Genomic DNA, 22,500 nt, shown 5'->3' with positions numbered 1-22,500 from the left:
AGGCAGCAACTTTATTACAGTTTAAACTGTGATTTTTACTTGTATAAAAAAATAATAATAGAAGTATGTGTTCAAATTTTACAGTAAAAATCAAAATACATCAAAAGGGAAGCAATTGACTATAGAATACAGAAGAATGAACGATCTAATGGTGCTCTTTAAAAAAAAATCTAATAATAACACATGTAACCATAAAAATACACAATATTGCAAAAAAGAATGATAAAATTACTCGAAAGAGACAAAAAAAAGACCATAAAATGATACGAAAGTCGGACAGAATAATAATGGAAAGATAAAAATGATCACAAAAAACATATAAAAAAAACCTCAAACGTACTAAATTTGAAACAAGGAGAGATGCGATATTCATTTTAACATACAATTTGAATTCTGAATTCAAAAAATGTCAAAAAGACCACAGAAATGCAGAAAAAAACCTTTAAAATAACATAAAATGAAATAACACAGGCAAGTAAAAGTTAACAGAGATGCCTCAAATAAATAAATAGACAGAAAAGTGATTCAATAAACAAATATTAATTCTAAAAGACACAAAAATAGCCAAAAAATAAATAAATCACAAAACAAACCCTAAAGTAAAAAGTGATCTCATTAATGACTCCTAAAAATCTGCAAAATTACCACAAATCAACACAGAATAACCACGAAATCACATAAATAGACTCAAAACTCAGAGGAAAAACTGAAGTGATGCAATATGAATCAATAAAATACACAAAAAACCTTCAAGAGAAACTTCATTAAGACACACAAACAACCAGCCAAGACACCAATAAATATTAAATCACAACACAAAACACTGAAGGATCACAAAGGAATCATCAAGAGGAACAAAATGATCACAAAAAGTCCCACAATATTAAAAAAAAGTGACTAAAACTGACAGACAATAAATTCAGAAAGACACAGAAAAATACTACAAAAACGAAATATTGACAATAGGCACAAAATAACCTCAAAATGAAATACATTACACTGTATTCACCAAGAGACATGAAACGTCATGTGATGCCTTCACGATCGCCTATCGTCGTTTTAACTCGGCTCGGACGTCACACAACTATTTCACGCAACGTTTGCACAGTTAAAATTACGCACAAAACAATTAACAAATATACCCGAAGAACGTGGGAAAACCTATAACTTCAACATAAAGTCCAATTCATTCGTTGTAAACTAATTGTTTCAATATATCGCTTTTTTGTGCGACTCGCGTCAATTGCTCGTCTAAAAAAAATTCCGGATGTTCCTGAAAGCATCGGTGCCGTTTACGAAACCCGGTGAAATACAGCGTGCTGGAGCTTTTGCGTATGAAGAGAGGAGGAAAAGTGACATGGCAGCGCTTTTTACAGCAAGAAAAGGTGAGTGCACGGACGGGACGAAGACATAATGACTCACCGTAACGGTAGGAAACTTTACGGAGAAACGACAGTCCTCGTTCGCCTCACCTCCGCGCTCTTCAATGGAAGCAGGTTAGCTTTAGCCGCCTTCATAACCAGCAGCTGCATCTGGATCCAGTTTCAAAACACCTCGCTTTAACACTGAAGCTTACATACATTTGGGGGAATAAACGTATAATAACGAGCACATTCACCTTACAACCTGTAAGGGAAGCCGCAATAAACGCGGTGTAATCGTTCGCCTCCATTCGGAGCTGAATTAGCCTGCTAACTTATCACTAATAAACCAATATAAACCCTCACGATGAGAGTGAATAAGGTTAAATGTGCTTAAAATGTGCAGAGGCGCTGAATAAAGGGTGTTGCAGTGAGGTGAAGGTGAAGACTGAGGCTGATTGTGACCTTTCACCCACATCACGTTGAACTGTACTGTGCTGCGTTCAAAGACCTCGAAAAGTAGGAAACTATCGAAACAAAACACAATAAAGTGAAGATTTAAATCTAAAATGATCCCCATAGAGACATAATATCAACAGTAAAATGCTAAAAGATCTATACGAGATATAAAGATGTTAAATAGGCAGGGTTAAATGACGACTGTGAGACCACAATGACATAAATAAAGGTTAATAAGCCTCAAAACAGGAGCCTTGAATAGTTGAAATACAATGAAAATGACACAATAACTATTTTGAGAAGATGTAGATTAGTCTTTGTGAGACACAAGGTGAGAAAAATCACACGTATATCATCAAAGTTAAGAGGAAAAGATAAAAAAAACATCCAAAAATAGCATTTATATTCTATCCAAAGCAACTACGTGATGCAAAAGGATTAAAATCGTCTGTTTTTGTTTTGTTTTTAATCCAGAACAAATGCAAAATGCATTTGTAGCCCAGAAGGCAACCAAATATCTCAAATTGACCAAACGTGTTTTGTTTTTTTGGCCGAGAAAAGATGCAGAAATTCCATGTTTAAAGGTTTAAAGGTAACTGATGCAAAAGAACCAAATGTTTAATTTTCTTTTCAGTCCAGAAAGGATGCAAAGCAGCTACATAATGCAAAAATGATGAAATGTGTTTAATCTTCTTCATTCAAGTAAGTCTAGAAAACATGCAAAACTTTAGCCCAGAAAGTAACAACATAATGGAAAATGACAAATTTTCATTTTTTTAATCCAGAAAACATATAAAATAAACATCGTTTGATTTTCCTACGCTATCCAATTTAATTAGCTTGTCTTTGGTAACGTATAAACCTGATTTCTCTTCATGGCTGAAGCACTTTGAGTTCGTTTGAGTTTTTCAACCACTGGTGTTTCCTCCAGATCTCGTCAGGTGAGCCGTGGGAAATCATCCAATTTCCCTTTTTTTTTTCAAAAAAAAACATTTGCTCTCACAGCCGACAGTGTGTTGCAGAGTAATCATGTATAAATACTCTTCGCCACTAGAGGGCAGCACAGAACTTTGCCGGTGAAATGTAAAGTGACAGACGTCAGTGTGGTTCATCTCCACCTCCTGCTACCATCTTGTATCAAAGTACTGTGTCAGTGACAGTGATGGAGAAGTTTTTGAAAAGGAAGAATGTGAACCAGGATCTCAGCTCTTCATCCATCAGGTCCAGGTTTCACACTGAGGGAGGCACTATTAAAAAAAAGAAATTGGGAAATACTTTTTTTCTGTATTTATTTGATTCCTGTTGATAAAACTTTGATGAGAATGACTTTATATTGTTAATAGAGGCTACAGAGTTTCACATTTGAACATTTCCGGGTGGTGGTGGTGTGCCTCCAGATTTTTCCAAAGACAAAAGTGTGCCTTGGCTCAGAAAAGGTTGAAAACCACTGGTCTCAACGTTGCTCTGCAGGGTGATTATTTAATAAACTTTTTGTGTTCTTCCTCTCTCCTCCAGCTCTTCGCCTGTGCGTCGGCGGCTGCCGGAGTCTCTCCCAGCTGGCCGAGCTCCCGGACACCCATCAGCTCTTGAGACAGACGTGCAGAGACTTCGCAGACCGCGAGCTGACGCCCATCGCCGCCCAACTGGACAAGGATCACGCCTTCCCTGCCAAACAGGTACCGAGATCCCGCGGAACCACGTTCCGTCGTCATTGACCTAAAAAGTTCATTCACGAGGCCTGCAGATTTTAAAAAAACCACGAGGCCACCCTCCAAATTTCAGCTCATTTGAACAAACTTGTTAGCATGTGATGCTAACACCTGCGATTTGCCTGAAAAGCGCAGAGGATACCTCCCAGGTGTGGCCGACCTGGAATCTGGAGTTATATTACACTCTGACATGCTACGCTAACTAGCTTAGCGGGGCGGCTAATTAGCTAGTGTGCCGTGAACGCAGCGCCCCCATGAGGCCACCCTCCAAATTTCAGCTCAATTGAACAAACTTGTTAGCATGCTAATTGGCATGCTAACAAGTGTTGATGCTCAGGCATTGGCATCAGCATTAAAATGCATTGAATTGAAACTTTTTTTTTTTTTTTTTTAACCTAAAACAACAACAAACTGACCCGGTGGGGGAGGGGGGGGGGTGAATGTGGGGGATTGACGATGGTGCCGTGGCCGTTGTGCGTCCAGATCCAGGAGTTGGGCCAGATGGGCGTCATGGCGATGGAGGTGCCGGAGGAGCTGGGCGGAGCCGGGATGGACTACCTGGCCTACAGCCTGGCCATGGAGGAGATCAGCCGCGGCTGCGCCAGCACCGGCGTGGTCGTCTCCGTCAACAACGTACGTCTTACACACACACACACAGAGGTAGTGTGTGTGTGTGTGTGTGTGTTTCCTTATGTGTGTGTGTGTGTGTGGTCTCCGTCAGTCCCTGTACATCGGCCCCATCTTGAAGTTCGGCTCGGAGGAGCAGAAGAAGGCGTGGGTCACGCCGTTCACCACCGGGGACAAGGTGGGCTGCTTCGCCCTCAGCGAGCCAGGTAAACACACCGGCACTGGCCCCGCCCACAAACCGGGGTCGGAGGTCGGAGACGCTCTGTTCATCCCGGCCTGAGATTAGGTCCTGATATCGTGCTTCTGTTGGGATTAACGGCGTTGGAGAAGTTCCTTTTACTGGGTAGTGGGGAGAGAAGGACTCTGGAACTGTTAAATTCATCTGGAGTGACTTCAGTTAGGAGGAAGATGCTCTATAATCTGGTGTTAGAGGAGGAAGATGCTCTATAATCTGATGTTAGAGGGGGAAGATGCTCTATAATCTGGATTAGAGGAGGAAGATGCTCTATAATCTGGATTAGAGGAGGAAGATGTTCTATAATCTGATGTTAGAGGAGGAAGATGTTCTATAATCTGACATTAGAGGAGGAAGATGCTCTATAATCTGAGCGGAGGAAGATGCTCTATAATCTGGATGTTAGAGGAGGAAGATGCTCTATAATCTGATGTTAGAGGAGGAAGATGATCTATAATCTGGATTAGAGGAGGAAGATGCTCTATAATCTGATGTGAGAGGAGGAAGATGCTCTATAATCTGATGTGAGAGGAGGAAGATGCTCTATAATCTGGTGTTAGAGGTGGAAGATGCTCTATAATCTGGTGTTAGGGGGGAAGGTGCTCTATAATCTGATTTTCTAGGAGGAAGATGCTCTATAATCTGATTTTAGAGTTGGAAGATGCTCTATAATCTGGATGTTAGAGGAGGAAGATGCTCTATAATCTGGTGTTACCACAAGTTAGATTACTTACTTCTGACTCGATCGACTTTAATCTTCTGCTTCTTTCTTCTATTTAAGAAGTTTGTTGTTTTGTTTGTTGTTTTTTTGTTCCCTTGGGTTGCGTTTCCCAGGCAACGGGAGCGACGCCGGCGCCGCCTCCACGACGGCCCGTCAGGACGGAGACGAGTGGGTCCTGAACGGCACCAAGGCCTGGATCACCAACAGCTGGGACGCCTCGGCCACCGTCGTGTTCGCCACCACCGACAGGAAGCTCAAACACAAGGCACGGCGGCCGCTAGCCGCTAGCCCGCGACGGGACGGCGGGCTAGCGGCGGTCCTGACTCTCTGTGTGTGTGTGTGTGTGTGTGTGTGTGCAGGGTATCAGCGCCTTCCTGGTCCCCATGCCACACCCGGGTCTTTCTCTGGGCAAGAAGGAGGACAAGCTGGGCATCAGGGCCTCGTCCACCGCCAACATCATCCTGGAGGACTGCCGGGTGCCGCTGGACCACATGCTAGGTCCCCGAGGCGCCGGCTTCAAGATCGCCATGGTGGGCCTTCGCGCCGCCGCCGTGCTTTAGAGCGGAGAAACGTATGGTCGCGCGCCCCGGGAGCCGCGGAGAACGCAACTTTTATTTTGAAAGTGCTCCGTCTCCGTGGAAACGGGTGAAAACGCTCAGCCTCCGAGAAGATGGAGGGAAAAGATGCCACGGAAAGCGCCACTTTTTAAAAAATCGCTCCGTCTCCATGGGGAATGGGAGGAAAAGGAAAGTTTGTCAAATCGCTTCGTTTCCGTGGCAATGGAGGAAAACGTCCCCCGTGTCCATGGAAACAAAGGAAAGGAAGCGATCCGACTGGGTCGCCATAGAAACGGGTGAAAACACTCCGTCTGGAAATTGGTGGGAAAACGCGACTTTTTGAGAAAGTGTTCCGTCGCCTCGGAAACGGAGGAGCGTGCAACATTTTGCAAATGGTCCCACCCGGTGTCCGTGGAAACGGGTGAAAAAATACTCCGTCTCCATGGAAACGGAGAAAAATTCTACATGTCTTTGGAAACGGTGGACAACGAAACTTTTTGTGTGTGTGTGTGTGTACATTTCAAAAACAAACAACAGCACCAACTCGTGGCCCCAAACATGAAAACCACATTGTCTTCAGCGTAAAGGGACGTCCTTTTCAAAACGTCGCCGGAACTTTTCTGAAACGATGCGTTTTCACCCGAAACGTCATACCTTAGCGGCAAAAACTTAAAAAAAAAAAAAAAAGTTGATAAATCTGGTGTAACGCGGTGGTAAATCTCTCTCTCTCTCTGTCTCTCTCCGTCTCTCTCTCTCTCTCTCGCTCTCTCGCTCTCTCCCTCCCTCCTTCAGCAAACGCTGGACAGCGGGCGGATCGGCATCGCGGCGCAGGCTCTCGGTATCGCCCAGGCCTCTCTGGACTGTGCCGCCGACTACGCGCTAAAGCGTAGCGCCTTCGGCGCGCCGATCGGGAAACTGCAGGCCGTACAGGTGAGACGGAAAAGTTACAATACTGGTTCACGTGGAGGGCGGGGCTAGGGTGGGTGAGGGGGCGGAGCCACGACGTCACACTGCGTCGCCTCTCTTCCAGTTCAAGCTAGCCGACATGGCGCTAGCGGTGGAGAGCGCTCGCCTGCTCACCTGGAAGGCCGCCATCCTCCGAGACTCCAGGAAACCCTTCACCAAGGTACCCGGTCTTTTTAAAACCGCCTCGTCCTCTCGCAGAGTAATAGATTACTCACCCCCCCCCCCCCTACACCTTCACAGGAGGCGGCGATGGCAAAGCTAGCGGCGTCCGAGGCGGCGACGTTCTGCGCACACCAGGTACAAACCCCCTCCCCCCTTTTTAAAAGGTGCCGTTTTATTTTTTTGGTTTTGTTTGTCAACGATTGAGCGTTTCCCCCCCGTCAGGCCATCCAGGTCCTGGGGGGGATGGGCTACGTGACCGACATGCCGGCCGAGCGCCACTACCGGGACGCCAGGATCACAGAGATCTACGAGGGGACCAGCGAGATCCAGCGGCTGGTCATCGCCGGCCAGGTGCTGAAGGAGTACCAGCTGTAAGGGAAGGACCCCCCCCGCGGAGCGGCGCTAGGGCGAGTCGAGACGTCCAGGAAACCCGGGGGTCTTTGAAAGACCGCGCCGCTAGCCAAGGGTCAGTTCACCTCCGTTCAACCCAACGGCCCGGAAAAGACGAATAAAACCAACGTTTTAGACGTGAAATAAACTTTTTTTTTTTTGATTCTTCAAAATTATGGGGGCAGATTATTCCGAGAAATTGGCAAAAATTAAATTTTTCCGCTTTTTAGTTTTTCACAGTTTAATAAAGGGATTTTTTTTTTTTTTAAATGTAGGTTAACTGAAATAAGTTGAGTAAATCAGGGCGATATGAGCTTAAACGTGGTTTGAAAGATGCATCAGATGTGCAGAAATACACAAAGACATGAGATGAATAAAGACGCTTAAATGAGCTGAAATAGTCACTTTTTACACTTTGATCCTGTAACACTTTGATCCTGTTTATTAGCGTTTAAACTAAATTGAAGTGTCTTTTCATGGCTTTTTTTTTTTTCTTAAAATAATAAATTCATCTTTAATTTCCAATCCACAGCTGAAGATTTATATATTTGTAAAAGAAAAACCCAAAAGAGATTATTTCATAGACTTTAAGCCTCGCGGGCTGCACTGACCTCTAGTGGCCACTGCAGGAACTGCAGACATCAAAACAGTAGATATTTGTCATTTTTTCCCCCCAGTCTTTCGCTTGCCTGAGTGTTTAATACACATAATTGGTAAATATTAGTGTGAACTGACCCTTGAGAGTGGATTTGCTCCGCCAGCAGAGGGCGACGGAGAGCCTCCACGTCTCCTGATTGACCCTTCCAGCTTCTGTCCTGACTCTTTGATCACCGAACGAGTCTGAGAGAGAAAACTGATTCTGAATCAGTGTCTCCGTCTCACTTTCTGCGCCGGAGGCGAAGCGGTGAACGAGTGGCGTCTCACACCTCCGCTGCCTCAGCAGCTTGTACATATTTGAATGTAATTTATTGTGTGCAGACGACGCGGTTCAAACACAATTATGGGACTTTGTAGACGATGAGAAGGATTTGTGGATTTTTTTTCAACTTTGCAGAATGGATTTATGAGCCTGATTAAATGTTTAAAGATAAACTGCGTCATTATTTTATTTGTTCCACATGAAGAAGCTGCTTCAAGTCACCTGAAGAGAAAAAATAACTTTTATTTATTATATATATATATATATATATTCAAAACTAGTCTTTTAATGAAATATTAACATTATTGTATTGTATTCCAGAAAATTTCGTTTTTTTCAACTTTTTATTTATTCAATATATTTATAGAATATTTATTTATAGAATTTTTTTTCAAAACTAGTCTCTTAATGAAATCTTAACATTATTGTATTATATACCACAAAATAGATTTTTTTACTTTTTATTTATTCAATATATTTATAGAATATATTTTTTTCCAAAACTAGTCTTTTAATGAAATATTAACATTGTGTATATATACCAGGAGTTTTTTTTTTACTTTTTATTTATTTAAAATGTTTTTAGTTTTTTTTTTCAAAACTAGTCTTTTCATGAAATATTAACATTATTGTATTATATACCACATATTTTTACTTTTTATTTATTCAATATATTTATAGAATATATTTTTTTCTTACATTACTGTATTTAGTTAAATTAGTATAATCTCGTCTTAAACTAGTATAACTTAAAACCTTTAAATGGTTTAGTTTGATTAAAACCAAGTTTAAAAAAAACAAAAAATGGAATTTTGATTTGAATAATAATTTTATACGAATGACATCATCCCATTGTTTAAAGTTGTGTTTTCCATATCATAATGCTGGTGGAATTATATAATATAAAGATCTTAACAACATAAAAGAAAAAAAAATTGCATCTAAGTGACAAAAAACCGAAAATTTCCGGCATAAAAATACACCTTTTCAAAATAATGTAACTTCAATGACGCATGTATGAACTTTCCTTATTAGATATACATTTATGACACGTTTTTAAAGAAATCTCAATAATAACCAGTAGCAGCTGCTGAGTTAAAAAAAAAAAAAAAAAAAATAGTTATTTCAGGTAATCTGCATTTAAACCGGTTTAATTGCTTTAATCCCAAATAACAAAAGTGTTTTAAATCGACTTCTCACGCGAGTTTAACTGAAACCAAGTCTAATGTGATTTAAACTAAAATAGTCTCAGTCTAAACTGTTGTAATTAATCTGGAGCTCCAACAGGAAACACAAACAATTAGTCTGCGACATTCCAGTAATGGATTTGCCCCACTTTCCGTGTGTGTGTGTGTGTGTGTGTGCGCGCGCTCCCGCGCGTCCACGTGAGGGCCCTGATTGCCCCCCGGCCAGGCTTCCTGCTGATTGTTGATCCGGGCGATGGGCGATGGGCGGCGGCCACATTGTGCTCGGCGGCCCGCCGCTCCTCCGGGGCTCCGGCCGGCCGGCCGTGTGAAAAAAAACCCCCGCGAGCTGATTGTTGTTTACGTCATTTACATTTACTGGGCCATTGTTTGTTTCCCTCATTTCGCAAACAAACACGCGCACGTGCAGCCTTGTTTTCTGGGGGGGGTGGGGGGTGGGGGGGGGGGGGGGCTGCTTGATGAGCTATTGTTCTCAACGCTCCGCCCGTGTTGGACCGTTTCCACGTTCAGACATCACTTTATAGACCTTTTACTTTTATTTGCAAGTCCTGTTGAAAAACAAAACTTGAAAAGTAGAAAGGAGGATCCGAGAAATACTAAAGTTTTAGGACGAATCAGAATATAGGATGAGGTTTAAACATGCAAAATACATTTTAATAAATAAAATCTTATTTTCTTTCAAAGAAAAAAAAATAAAGTAAAATATTTTTAAACAAATTTAACAAGTACAGTAAAAATTCTTATTTTTTTTCTATATTTAAACAAATCCTGCATAATTATGATGATAATAATAATAATAATGGAAAAATCCAAATAAATAAATGATATATATGATAAGGATTGTTATTGTTGAGAAAAAAGTTTTAAAAAATATTTTTTAAAAGTCCCAAAAATAATATACATGACTTAAACATATATTATCAAACATTAACATATTATTAAATATTATTTAAAAAATCCTGCTTAATGACAATGTGAAAAACCAATTAAAAATATTTGATTAATTTAAAGAATATATATTCATAAGAATGATTTTATTATAGAGTGACATTTATGATTGTAGTATCTTTTAAAAATTATTTTTAAAATAAAAAGCATTTCCTCATGTTTGTTTAAAAAAAATTAAAAGTACAATAAGACCGAACAAACTAAATAATAAAGATATGACAGAAGTCACATCTGCCAAATAAATAAATACATTCTGAAGTTTTTTATTATTGTTACCTTCCAGAAGCCTGCATGAACAATCATTTGTAAGTCGATGGTGAAAAGGAGTGTGTGCTCTTTTGTTTTATGGTTGAATATGAGTAAATAAAACATCTACCAAATGTTAATTATGTTTATCTTTATTAATCTTTACTTTTTTTTTTTTTAAAGATGCTTATTGTGTGTTAATGGGATTTTCTAGCAGGATATAAAACTTGATGTGTTCACAAATAAATAAATAATGTGTCTTCCTCCATCCACCGCCCCCTCCTCCTCCTCCTCCCCCTCCTCCTCCCCCTCCTCCCCCTCCCCCCTCCTCCTCCTCCTCCTCCCCCCACATGAAGGGTTTTCCCACGAGAATGACCCGATTTCAGGAAAACAAACTCATTGACAGGGAAACTTGTCCAATCAGGAAATGAAAACAGTCCAAAAGCTCAAAATTATTTCATTCTTTCTTTTCTTTTTTTTCTTTATTAGAAAAACGAAGTACAAAAGACCTGGAAAAAACAAAAAACAAAAAAACTGTACAACGAACCCATTCGTATGCTAATTCCCTGCTTTGATCACAACATGAGTGCACATCGAGAAAGAGGCTGCTGCACGTTCACACTGAGAAAACGACACAACAGAAGATATTTACATAGAAAACTTTTACATTTTGATCCGCAAAATACGCAAATTTGGCTTCTTTTTGTACATTAAAGTCTTAAAAATAAAATATTACAGATAAAAAAAAAACAGTCATATAAAGTCAGTGCGCTGTGCGTCCTGCAAATCCAGTGTGTGTCCTATTAAAAGCCACATAATGCACTTTTTTTTTTTTTTTTTTTTACGCAAAGTTCGTGCCAAATGCGTAAAGACGCATTGACTCCACCGGATCCACACGGATCCGTTTTACACGTAGTGCTTCTTGTCGAAGTCCCCGGTGGCCGTGATCGTCTTGGTGGGGGCGCACTTGATCGGGTAGCCCCCCCGCACGCCCTGGGAGAAGGAGCAGCACAGCAGGGTGCCCCCCAGCAGCAGCAGCGCGGTGGCCGCCCAGCCGATGTAGATGGCCGCGCCGATCTCCCGCTTCTTGGAGGGGGGCACCTGCGGGTTGTGGAAGTCCACGATGATGTTGTTGGCCATCCAGCACAGCGGCACGAGCACGAAGAGGCCGCTCGCGATGTACACCACGCCGCCGGCGTGCACCACGCGCGCCTTCACCGCCTCGTCGCGGATGCAGTTGGTGCACTGCGCGCCCGCCACCGTCACCGCGAGCGCGACCGCGCCGAGCACCGCGGCCACGACGGTGAGCGCGCGCGCCGTCTGCAGGTCCTGCGCCAGCGCGAGCACCGAGTCGTGCACCTTGCACTGCATCTGGCCCGTGCTCTGCACGACGCACGACATCCACAGGCCGTCCCAGATCGTCTGCGCCACCACGATGTTGGAGTCGATGAAGGCGGTGACCTTCCACATGGGCAGGCCGCAGGCCACCATGACGAGCAGCGAGCCCGACACGCACAGCGCCAGGCCCAGGAACTCCAGACACGCAGAGATCATGGCTCCCGGTTCTTCTTCTTCTTCGGCTGGTCCAGATGTGCGTCTGGTTCCTCGGTGCGTCAGGACGCCTTCTGCGCTCTTACGCGCAGCTGGGACTTTTCATTTATCACGCCGCCAGACGAGCCGGCGAACTTTCCACCAATCGGGTGCTGGTGCGTCTCCGGCTCGACCAATGAGGGGAGCGTGCGGGAGGGGGGGGGGGGGGGGGGGGGGGGTAGCAGGAGCGCAACTGGAGGAGGTTTCCTGTGATTCGCTTCTCTGCAGTGATTCACCGGCGAGAACGAGGATGAATTTCACCGTTTTTCCACCGTTCATCCTCACGTTCACCCATTTTCACTTCTCTCTCTCCACCCTCTGACTCCTCCATTCCTCCGCTCTCTCTCCTTCCGTTTCTTCCTCCCATTTCCTCCTCCTCCTCTACTATTCAGAACACTGCAGTGAGTCACTTCGGTTTCTCGCCAGAAATGGTCAGTTTTTCTTTTGTTTTGGAGGGGATCTTGCCTCTTAAGAGTAAAATTATTTCCTTTTCTCATTTCATTTTAGAAGTGAACAATTAAATAGATCCTGTCGGGGAGATTCTGCAGATAGAATCCCTCAGCATCCCGGAGAGGAAAACCCTCGTCTCTGCTTCAACATCGCTGTACTTTGGCGTAAAAATATGAATTAGATATCGAGAAGTCGTCATAAACATATTTTAAGAGGCTTTTAGAAACACGGCCACTATTTCTTCGGCCGTATTTTCTGAAAATTGAGCGTCCGAATGACGGACAGCTGCCTAAAACCACAGTCTCTTCACAGAACAAGCATTTATTTATTTATTTATTTTTAAATTAGTGGAAAAAAATAATAAAAACTGGAGGTCGTTGAACTAATCACACATTCATGCAACCGATCCCCCCGCCTCCAAAAAGGGGCGTGGCCTCCGTCCAATACATCTTTACTTTCAGGAAAATTGCAAATAATAAATAATTTTTAAATCGTGTGACATCTGTATTAAAAAGTTGATTGATGACGTTGTGTTTGTTCCCATTTTTTTCATGGTACCTGAACGCACCGTTTTTGACTCGTCAAGCACAAATGGAAATCCATGGCCCAAGAACAGAACCCGCGGTCCCTTCAACCCCCCCTACCCCTATGTCACTCTGCTCAGGATGCCCCCCCCCCCCCCTCCCCCCTCATGCTCAGAAACACAAAACAAAAAAACACTGCAAAGCTTTTCAGCAGCGCCCGTCGGAGCACAATGGGACCCATCAGTCCTCCGGACATCCGCTGGGCTCCTCTGTGTGTTTGTCAAAGCCCCAGAAAGCAAAATGGGTTAAAACTGCAGGCAAGAAAGAAAAAATAAATAAACAAAAAAAGAAATGAGGCGACTGAGTTCAAAGATGTGGGTCACGGGGTCAACAAAGCTCCTGAGGTCATTGATAAAACATTTAAAAGGAGACAGAAGTGAATATTTAAGAGTTGTTTTGGGACTTAATTGTTAGAAATCGGAGTGTCGTGATCCTCATGTGTAGCTCACGGCGTCCCGCAGGGCTCAACCCTGGGACCACTGTTGTTCATTCTATACAGGAACAATCAGACGACATCAACCTCTATGCTGACGATACAGACGTCTCTTTTAGTAACGATCCCTTTTGAAGAAGACGTTTTGATTTTGACCCGGTTCTTTAAAGGTTCTGCTTGTTTCTCCATCGTGACATTTTTATTAAAGTTGTAAGAAATTCATATTAGTTGTTAAGTCGCGTTCTTGTTATTTTTTTACGGCCCGTCTGACTCTTATGTGTGTGTTTCTGATCCGATCGGTGAATTATTTGTCCCAGTGGACAGACGGAGGACGGAGGGAAGAGAGACGGAGGACAGGCGGAGGATCGATGGAGGAGAGACGGAGGAGCGACGGAGGACACATGGAGGACAGACGGAGGACAAACTGAGGACAGACTCTCCGTTTTTATCGGTTTGACCCGAAGATTTCAGATTGAGGTCAGCAGGCGTCCCAACCTGGACGTCAACACGCCGACAAACAACATTCCTGCAGCCAAACAATCAGCGCTGCATCTGGAAACATCATTACTGAGACACACACACACACACACACACACACACACACACACACACACACACACACACACACACACACACACACACACACACACACACACACACACACACACACACACACACACACACACACAGGGACACACAGAGGATGATGTCACGTAGCAGGTGAGTGGGTCATGAAGACCAACTTCCTCTCGGTTTCAGAGGAATTACAGACAGTGGGGATTGAAACACGTGCATGTGTGTGTGTGTGTGTGTGTGTGTGTGTGTGTGTGTGTGTGTGTGTGTGTGTGTGTGTGTGTGTCCTCAGAAAGCCAGATGCTTCCTCTCCTCGCTGTGTTTTTCTTCGTGTTTACCGCCACTCAGAATCTCCTTCCAGCTCGTCTCATTTACTCAAGAATTGAAACGGTAAAACCATCAGGCCTCATTTTGAAAAGACAAAAACAACAAAAAAAAACCCAACAAAAATTCCTTTTCCAAGCAGTAAAAACACATTTAGAGTTGGAATACCTTCTCGGGAAGTAATGCGGGACTGTAACACCGATGACCTTGAAGCTGAGACGTATTAAACTCACACTGCTGTCGATTAATACGTTGATATCTCATATCTACTTTCAGCTTTTTAAACTAACATTTAATTTAATTTCATTTAATTTCATTAATTGATCAGCTCTCGTGGTGGTGTTGTTTTTTTAAAAGTCTTTTAAACATATTTAGATATTCTCAAACTGCTTTTAAATGAATTTTTTTCCCTTTGTGTGTGAAAGATGAAAGAACGTGGGGCGTCACGCTTTAAACTTCTCAGGTATTCAATTTTATGGAATGCTAAAGCTTTGCTGACATTAAAAAGGTCCCATATAATACAGATGTTGGAACAACATCACACAGCTATCAGGCGTCGAACAACGTTTTATTTAAAGTGTCTTTCCCCAAATGCAGCGAGTCTAAAAGTCCCCCTGCTGAGAACAGACCGTTTTCTGTGTCTGTACCTTTAAAAGCTTACGTCTGTTTCATGGTGGCGTTTGCGAGGAGGAAAAAATATATAAATAATGGCGCCCTCTCGTGATTTTAGGGGGCGGAGCTCGTCTCCCCGTGGGAGGATCAAAGAGAGAACCCACTGCCAGAGGGAGGGGTCATTTCCCCTCGTGATGTCATGAAGGGGAAATCGACTGTTCAAAAGGTTTCCCAGCAGTAATGATCGTCCCCGTACCAGGAAGAGAAGACAGTGTGTCCTCTCTCCCCCCGGCTTGTTCCGGGTTTTAAAAAGTGTGTCGCTCCAATCGGCCAATCAGAAATCAAACCCTCTATAGTGTCATCGGGGGGTTCAGCCAATCACAATCAAGATAGGCTCCTCCCACAATCAGGCAGCTCTGCTCTGGCACATGGCGCCACGAGAGGAAGTACTTCCTCAATCTCCCCATAGATGGGCGTGTGTGTGGGCGGAGCCAGTCCAGCTCACACAGACACAGCAGATTCTGAATGTAGCTGCTAGGATCTGATATTCAAATGGAGGCAAAAATCAAGGAAAAGCTGGAAACTTCTTTTCCAGCAGGTTTCTGGACCGACAGACCAAGAGGTGAACATCTGGATGATATGACTCCTTTAACTGAACGCTCAGTATTTCCCTTCACCCATCATGGGACAGCCCACCCTCCTGTCCCCTGTCCTCTGTCCTCTGTCCCCTGTCCCCTGTCCCCTGTCCTCTGTTTTCTGTCCTCTGTCTCCTGCTTCTTCTGGCTTCCTTTTATCTTCTTCTGCAGCTGTTGCTCGTTGCTTAATTGATTGCTGCCTGGGTTTGGGCAGTGTGTGTTGCCTTCAGGGGCAATGGGGAAAAAAACAAACTCTTCACACAAAAACAAACAAACAAACAAACAAACAAACAAACGTGCACTTCCACAAAGTTTTTGGTGAGAAAACTTCACGTTTCAAGTGAAAACACATCATTTTTTGCGCACAGAGAACAAAACATGTAATCGTCCATCACTTCAGATCGTTTCAACTCGTCTCGCAAAGCATGTTCTCAAATCTTCAGACTGGATGTGTGTGTGTGTGTGAGTGAGTCAGTGAGTGAGTCAGTGTGTGTGAGTCAGTGTGTGTGTGTGTGTGTGATGGGAGTTGTTTACCTCTGACAAACTGAAGCGTGTTGATAAACGCTGGACCTCGTTTCCCCCTCGTGAGCAACAATCTCACTGTTTTCATTTGACCCACAAAAAACATTGGACGTCGTCCTGCTGGACAATGTCTCACCCTGGTTAATGGAGAGGGGTGAGGAAGAGGAGGAGGAGGAGGAGGAGGAAGAGGAGGAAGACCAGAGATAAAGTCGGAGGCGTGGATTGAGCTCGAACACACAGAAATGTTTACAACTGAAAACTAACGTCTTTGGTTTACACACACACACACGCACGCACGCACGCACGCACGCACACACGGAAAATGTTACTTGTCACTGTGATTTAAAGGTTTTTTTTGTTGTATTTAAAAAATGTTTTTTTTTTTGGTGAATGTTTTACAGGTTTTTTTCATATGTGATTTTTGTGTGTTTTTGAGGGTTTTTTGTGTTTGAGTTAGTTTAGTTTCTTTTAAATTTGTGTGTGTTTTGGATGTTTTTTTTGTGTGTTTGAGTTTATTTTAATATTTTATTTATGTGGCTTTTAGAGGGGTTCTGTGTGTTTTAGAATTTTTTTAATGGCTTTTTTGTGTGTTTTAAGAATTGTTTTTTATGAGTTTTGGAGGATTTTCAGTGAAGTTTTCTGTATTTTAGAGGTTTTGTTGTTTGTTTTGGAGGTTTTGTTTCGTGACGTTTTGAAATGTTTGAGGTTTTTCAGTGAAGTTTTTTTTTATTTTAGAGTTTTTGTTGTATTTTTGGAGGTTTTTCAGTGACGTTTTTTTGTATTTTAGAGGTTTTGTTGTACGTTTTGGAAGGTTATTTTAGTGACGTAGGACGTTTTTGTGTGTTTTAGGTTTTTCAGTGAAGTTTTTTTTTGTATTTTAGAGGTTTTGTTGTATATTTTGGAGGGTTTTTGTGACGTTTTGAAACGTTTTGGAGCTTTTTCAGTGACGTTTTTTGTGTTTAAGAGGTTTTGTGGTATGTTTTGGATGTTTCTTTCGCAACATTTCAAAGTGGTTTATGATCGAGTGTTCCAGGTTTATTTTTGTGTTTTCAGTGAAGTTTTTGAGTTGTTTTTTATTTTCCCTCGTCAATTCTGGATGTTTCGGTTACGAGCCTCGGCGGCGGCGGCCTGAAGCTGCAGCTGCTTGTCGGAGCCGCCACGTCGAGGATGTCCTGTCTCTTATCACTTCCTGTCCACCTCATTGTTCTGAGAGCCTCCGGCAATATTCTCCCGCCGCTCGTTCCACGTCGACGCTCTTTATTACCCGCGTGGAGAAAGTCACCTGCCGCGGGGGAGGGGGATAAGGGGGTAAGGGGGGGGGGGTTTGGCCGTGGCCGAGGCGTGAGGCCTTGGCTTGCCCGTGTTTGTGCGTCAGCGGTTCAGAGGTCGACTTCACGCCGCTTCTTCGGTGTGAGAATCTGTCGTGTTGCATCCTGCGGCCACGCCGGACTCATAAAATACAGGATTCAAGCACTTTTTTTTTTTTTTTTTAATTTCTGCACGTGACTTATTCCTCCCCCCAAAAAACTCCCAAATCAAACAAACTGTTGTAAATCACTTGCTTCTAAGTCGTACAACGACTTTTACGTTCAGATTGTTATGATTAAAAGAGTCACAGTGAATCTAGTTTAACTGGATTCTTTATATTTCCCCGTCTACGTTGCAGAGCTGCTGTCTCTCTGTTTGTATTGCTTTTAGCTGTAACAGTTATTGTTTCATTTCACTCATTAATCCTGAACTAACTCAGACCTCCAGAATTAAACATTAGCCTGTAGCGGTTAGCATTAGCCTTGAGTAGCAGTTTTAACCGTCGCTTCTTTTATTAAGATTTTCTAATGCAGACGGACGACTTTAATGAAGCATAGTGCATTTGCATGGAAATATAAAAATTTACTCTTTTTCCTGAATTAATGACATAATTATCTCAGAATTCTGAGATAAAATAAATTATTAAAAAACACCTGACTCGGTTTTTCTGACTTTATCAGATACTGTTTTCTGAAAAAACCAGAGCCAATTTTTTTTATATAATTTATTTTATCCCAATAATTCTGAGATAATTATGTCATTAATTCAGAAAAACAGAGTCGATTTGTATTTTTTCATATGAATGCAATACGCCTCTGTATCCTAAAGTCCTTATGACACCAGGAAAAGTAAAGAAAAACAAAAAGGCGGAGGTGACGTAGCGTAGCGTCCCGCTCATCCTGTGTGACTCCGGCTCCTCTCTTCGTTCTCTGCATGAGAAAAGCCATCGTCTCCTCGTGTCGCCGAGCCGCCGGGGTTAACGTGGCTAACGTGGCTAACGTGGCTAACGTGGTTAACGTGGCGTCGGGCGTTCGGGTCGGCGCACAACGACGCCCTCGGCCGCACGGCGACCCCAATGACCCCCGACGACCCCTCCCCCCCCCGGGGGGGGGAGAGACAGGAAGCAGCTCCGACACCACCTCTCAATCAAACTGTGTCACGGAACGACGGGATGGTGAAGCAAAACCAAACGAGACATTATTTTTGAAATATGGAATCGTTTGACGTCTCGTCCTCCAGCCTTCCTTCTCACAGTTTAGTGTTTTATTTGCAGGTCATTTTTCTATTTTTTTTTTTTTATTTGTAAACTGTTATTCTCATATTTCAATCTGCATCATGTGTCTTTTTCTTTTCTTTACTTCTTTTTTTTAAATCTATTTTTCACAAAGTCATCAAATGTTTGTGGACCTAAACAAACAAACAAACAAACAAACAAATGCATAAATTTAATATAAATACAAATAATAAAAAGATAAATATAAATAAATAAATACATTTAATATAAATACAAATAATATATATAAATATAAACAAACAAAATAAATGAATAAATACATTTAGTACAAATCCAGATAATAAAAAATTTAAATAAATATAAATAAATACATAAATAAATACAACTATAACTACAAATATAAATATAAATATAAATATGAACAAATTAAAATACACACATAAATAAATAACTCCAAGTAATCAGTCCAGGATCCAGAAGGACTTCATTCAATTACTTCTTTACAATACAAAAGATTTTTTTTTTTTTTAAAGGAATTCCAAAAACAAATAAGTCTAGAAACAGACAAAAAAATAAGTGATCAAAAGAGAAAATAAAAGTTATTTTAATCTTTTGTTCTTCTTCAACATATTAGCTCTAAAAGACACAAAAACTCGGAAAAAAAGAAGTTTTTGTTATTTTTTTAAGATATAGAGGAGACAGAGGAGAGACATAAAGTCAATAAATGACCTCGGTTAGTTAAAAATGCTCACATCAAGCTAAAATGGCTCCGACCAAGTTACTAGTGAACTCATATAAAAAAAAAAAAAAATGACTTCAAGAAGTTACAAATTAACACAAAAAGATACAAATAAACTCAAACGATACAGAAATGCGACCCAAGAAAGTTACAAGAATAAACAAAGAATCATATTAAACTTGAATTTACCAAATAAAGAGGAAAAAAGTCACGTCGCAAAGAGACGCTAATAAAACACACGGCAACATTAAAATGGTGAATAAATAAAGAAACAAACATACAAAATAGTTGATTATAAAGTACAAAAGAAAAGCTGCTAAGGCTAATGCTAATGCTAACGCCGTAGCGTCCCAGGCTGTGTGAACCAGAGGAGGAGATGAAAGCTGGTGTTTATTTAAACTGACACATCCGGCGAGGAACTGAAGTGTTTGGAAGAAAAACAGGAGCGACAAAGTAGCTTTGTCGCAGTGGAGGTGAGGAGGCCTGGTGCCGCTGCAGCCGGGGGGGGGGGACCTGGACTGATGACAGACGCCTCCCGTCAGTCACTGGCTGCTTCTGCTCCACCTGCAGCCTCGTCCAGTAACCCGGGGTGGGGGTGGGGTGAGTGGGAGGAGGGGGGTAAACAATGAAGAGAGCGTGGGACTGGGTTGTTAACTGCCCCTGTTTCCTGAGTTGGGAGAGAAAACACTGGGGGGGGGGGGGGGGGGTGGACAATGAGGGACCTCCACCCGAACTCCATCGCCAGAACTCCGTCTTACCCGAGGGTGGAGGAGGGGTCTGATAAAACTTTATATGACATCAGACTATAGAGCATCTTCCTCCTCTAACATCAGATTACAGAGCATCTTAATCCTCTAACACCAGATTATAGAGCATCTTCCTCCTCTAATCCCGATTACAGAGCATCTTGCTCCTCTAATACCAGATTATAGAGCATCTTCCTCCTCTAACGTCAGATTGTAGAGCATCTTCCTCCTCTAACACCAGATTATAGAGCATCTTCCTCCTCTAACATCAGATTATAGAGCATATTCCTCCTCTAACACCAGATTATAGAGCATCTTCCTCCTCTAACACCAGATTATAGAGCATCTTCCTCCTCTAACACCAGATTATAGAGCATCTTCCTCAACATTCATTTCAGAGTAATTAAATCAGTCATTTGAACTTTATCTTAAGTTGTTTTAATAAAACTAATTTCAAACTTACAATTTTTAATGTCAGTGATAAATTAGGTCTAAAAGCAGATTTATCTCATTAAAGTCTTTTTATTTTATTTTGTAAATCCTGCCGGAGATTTGAGGGATTATTTCTCGAGCTCAAATGTGAAGAAACACTCGATCACAAATCTCCATCTACACCGTTGACCCAGTTTTTCTCTTTCAAACGTCGGTTCTTGCAGGAATAGAAAGAGAGAGAGAGAGAGAGAGAGAGAGAGAGAGAGAGAGAGAGAGAGAGAGAGAGAGAGAGAGAGGTGGAGCTGCTCCCTGGTTATCTCTCTGATTTCCACCCACACAGGCAGGAAATGAGCCGATGGCAGAGATTAGTGCAGGGAAATGTCTCCGGAAATCAAGACAAACCCAGAGGACGGACCTGAGGGACGGACCTGAGGGACGGAGCGACGCCCAGGAGGTGGCGGTTTGTAGAATCAGTCCGAAACACAAACAAAATAAACAATAAACAAAATACAACTGAGTTGATTTTAAATGTAAACGTGACATCAAACGTCACCAGTTATAGTTGGAAAGAATGAAAAAAAAAAGTCTCCATTAAGGTTAAAATCCTGACTTTGACCTCGTTGTTCAAGCAACTTTTCGAAAATTACGTCTGGAAGGTTGAGATTTTTACCCCGTTGCCATGGAGAGAGAGTGTCTTCTGAAAGTTACGTTTTTAGTTTCCCACCTGTTTCCACAGGGATGGAGGATTTTCAAAAAGTGACATTTCCCCTTGTTTCCATGGAGACAAAGTAATTTTCCAAAAAGTTTTTTTTTTTTTTTTTTTTTTAACGTTTTCTGGAGACAGAGTCTGAGTGTTTTCAGAAAGTTGCACCCCCCCCCCCCCCCCCCCCCCCCCCCCCCCCCCCCTTCTACAGAGATGGAGTGTTTTAACAAAAAAATAGCATTTTCTTACTTCGTTTCCATGGAGGACAGTCGGAGTGTTTTCAGAAAGTTGCGTTTTCCCCCCGTTTCCATGGAGACAAAGTGATTTTCCAAAAAAGTTTTTTTTGGGGGGGGTTTTTAATGACCGTTTCCTTGGAGACAGAATCTGAGTGTGTTCAGAAAGTAGCCATTAGATGGGACCATTTTCCAAAAGTTGCACATCCCCCCCTAAACCCTACCCCCCGTTTCCATGCAGACAGGTCATTTGACTAAAACATTCAGTTTTTCCTAACTTCCACGGAGGAGTCACAGCGTTTTTCAAAACATTTCACTTTTTCAAAAAGTTGCGTTGCCATGGCTCTGAACACCTTCATCACGTGACCACACGCCAAACACGCCACAAATGTTTTGCTATTTTTGCGTCTTTCAAAAAGTTTTCTCCTTCCCGTTTCTCCTTCTGCTCAGTTTTTATACGTGTATTTCATCATAAACAATTAGTTTACAATAATAAACACGTTCTGAATGAGATCATATTTAGTTATTTTCCCCATAAAAGGTTAAAGTTTTGACTTATTTTTGTATTTTTCCACCTGTTGTGTCACTGAATCTCATATTAGTGTTTCTTTCTGATACATTTCAGCCAGTTTGTATACATTTTTCAGTTTTGTTGTCCTTGTCCTGCTTATTTTATAAAATTATTATTATTATTTTTTTTAAAGTGTGTCTCCGCTGTTTACTAATTTGGAGTTTAACTGATCTTTGTGTCTTTTGTGGTGATTTCTGTCGCCCTGTAAACGTTTATGTCCTATTTTATTTAGTTTTTAGGTCTTTTTATGTCACTTTCTTGTATTTTAACATCCGACTGTGGGTTTTCCTTGCGCGTTTCTGTCTG

The 22,500-nt window shown here is 42.1% G+C and overlaps 2 protein-coding genes across 2 annotated transcripts; one reads left to right on the top strand and one right to left on the bottom strand.

Annotated features, from left to right (window-relative positions):
* The first annotated feature begins 1,296 nt into the window (after positions 1–1,296).
* Positions 1,297–8,273, top strand: acads (acyl-CoA dehydrogenase short chain). The gene is made up of 10 exons (XM_080510325.1): positions 1,297–1,385; positions 3,336–3,496; positions 4,013–4,162; positions 4,251–4,362; positions 5,226–5,377; positions 5,472–5,642; positions 6,462–6,599; positions 6,700–6,795; positions 6,876–6,932; positions 7,020–8,273. The coding sequence occupies exons 1-10, from the start codon at positions 1,358–1,360 to the stop codon at positions 7,170–7,172; spliced, it is 1,218 nt and encodes a 405-aa protein (XP_080366451.1). The 5' UTR covers positions 1,297–1,357; the 3' UTR covers positions 7,173–8,273.
* Positions 8,274–10,984: 2,711 nt separating this feature from the next.
* cldn5b (claudin 5b) lies at positions 10,985–12,122 on the bottom strand. The gene has a single exon (XM_080510624.1). It carries the CDS (start codon positions 12,057–12,059, stop codon positions 11,412–11,414), a length of 648 nt encoding a protein of 215 aa, XP_080366750.1. The 5' UTR covers positions 12,060–12,122; the 3' UTR covers positions 10,985–11,411.
* Positions 12,123–22,500: the final 10,378 nt, after the last annotated feature.

Source organism: Blennius ocellaris (assembly GCF_963422515.1).
Source record: "Blennius ocellaris genome assembly, chromosome: 15".
In the NCBI taxonomy this organism is placed as follows: domain Eukaryota; kingdom Metazoa; phylum Chordata; class Actinopteri; order Blenniiformes; family Blenniidae; genus Blennius; species Blennius ocellaris.
The sequence above is the reverse complement of the archived record's forward strand: the minus strand, read 5'-3'. Positions and strand labels throughout refer to the sequence as shown.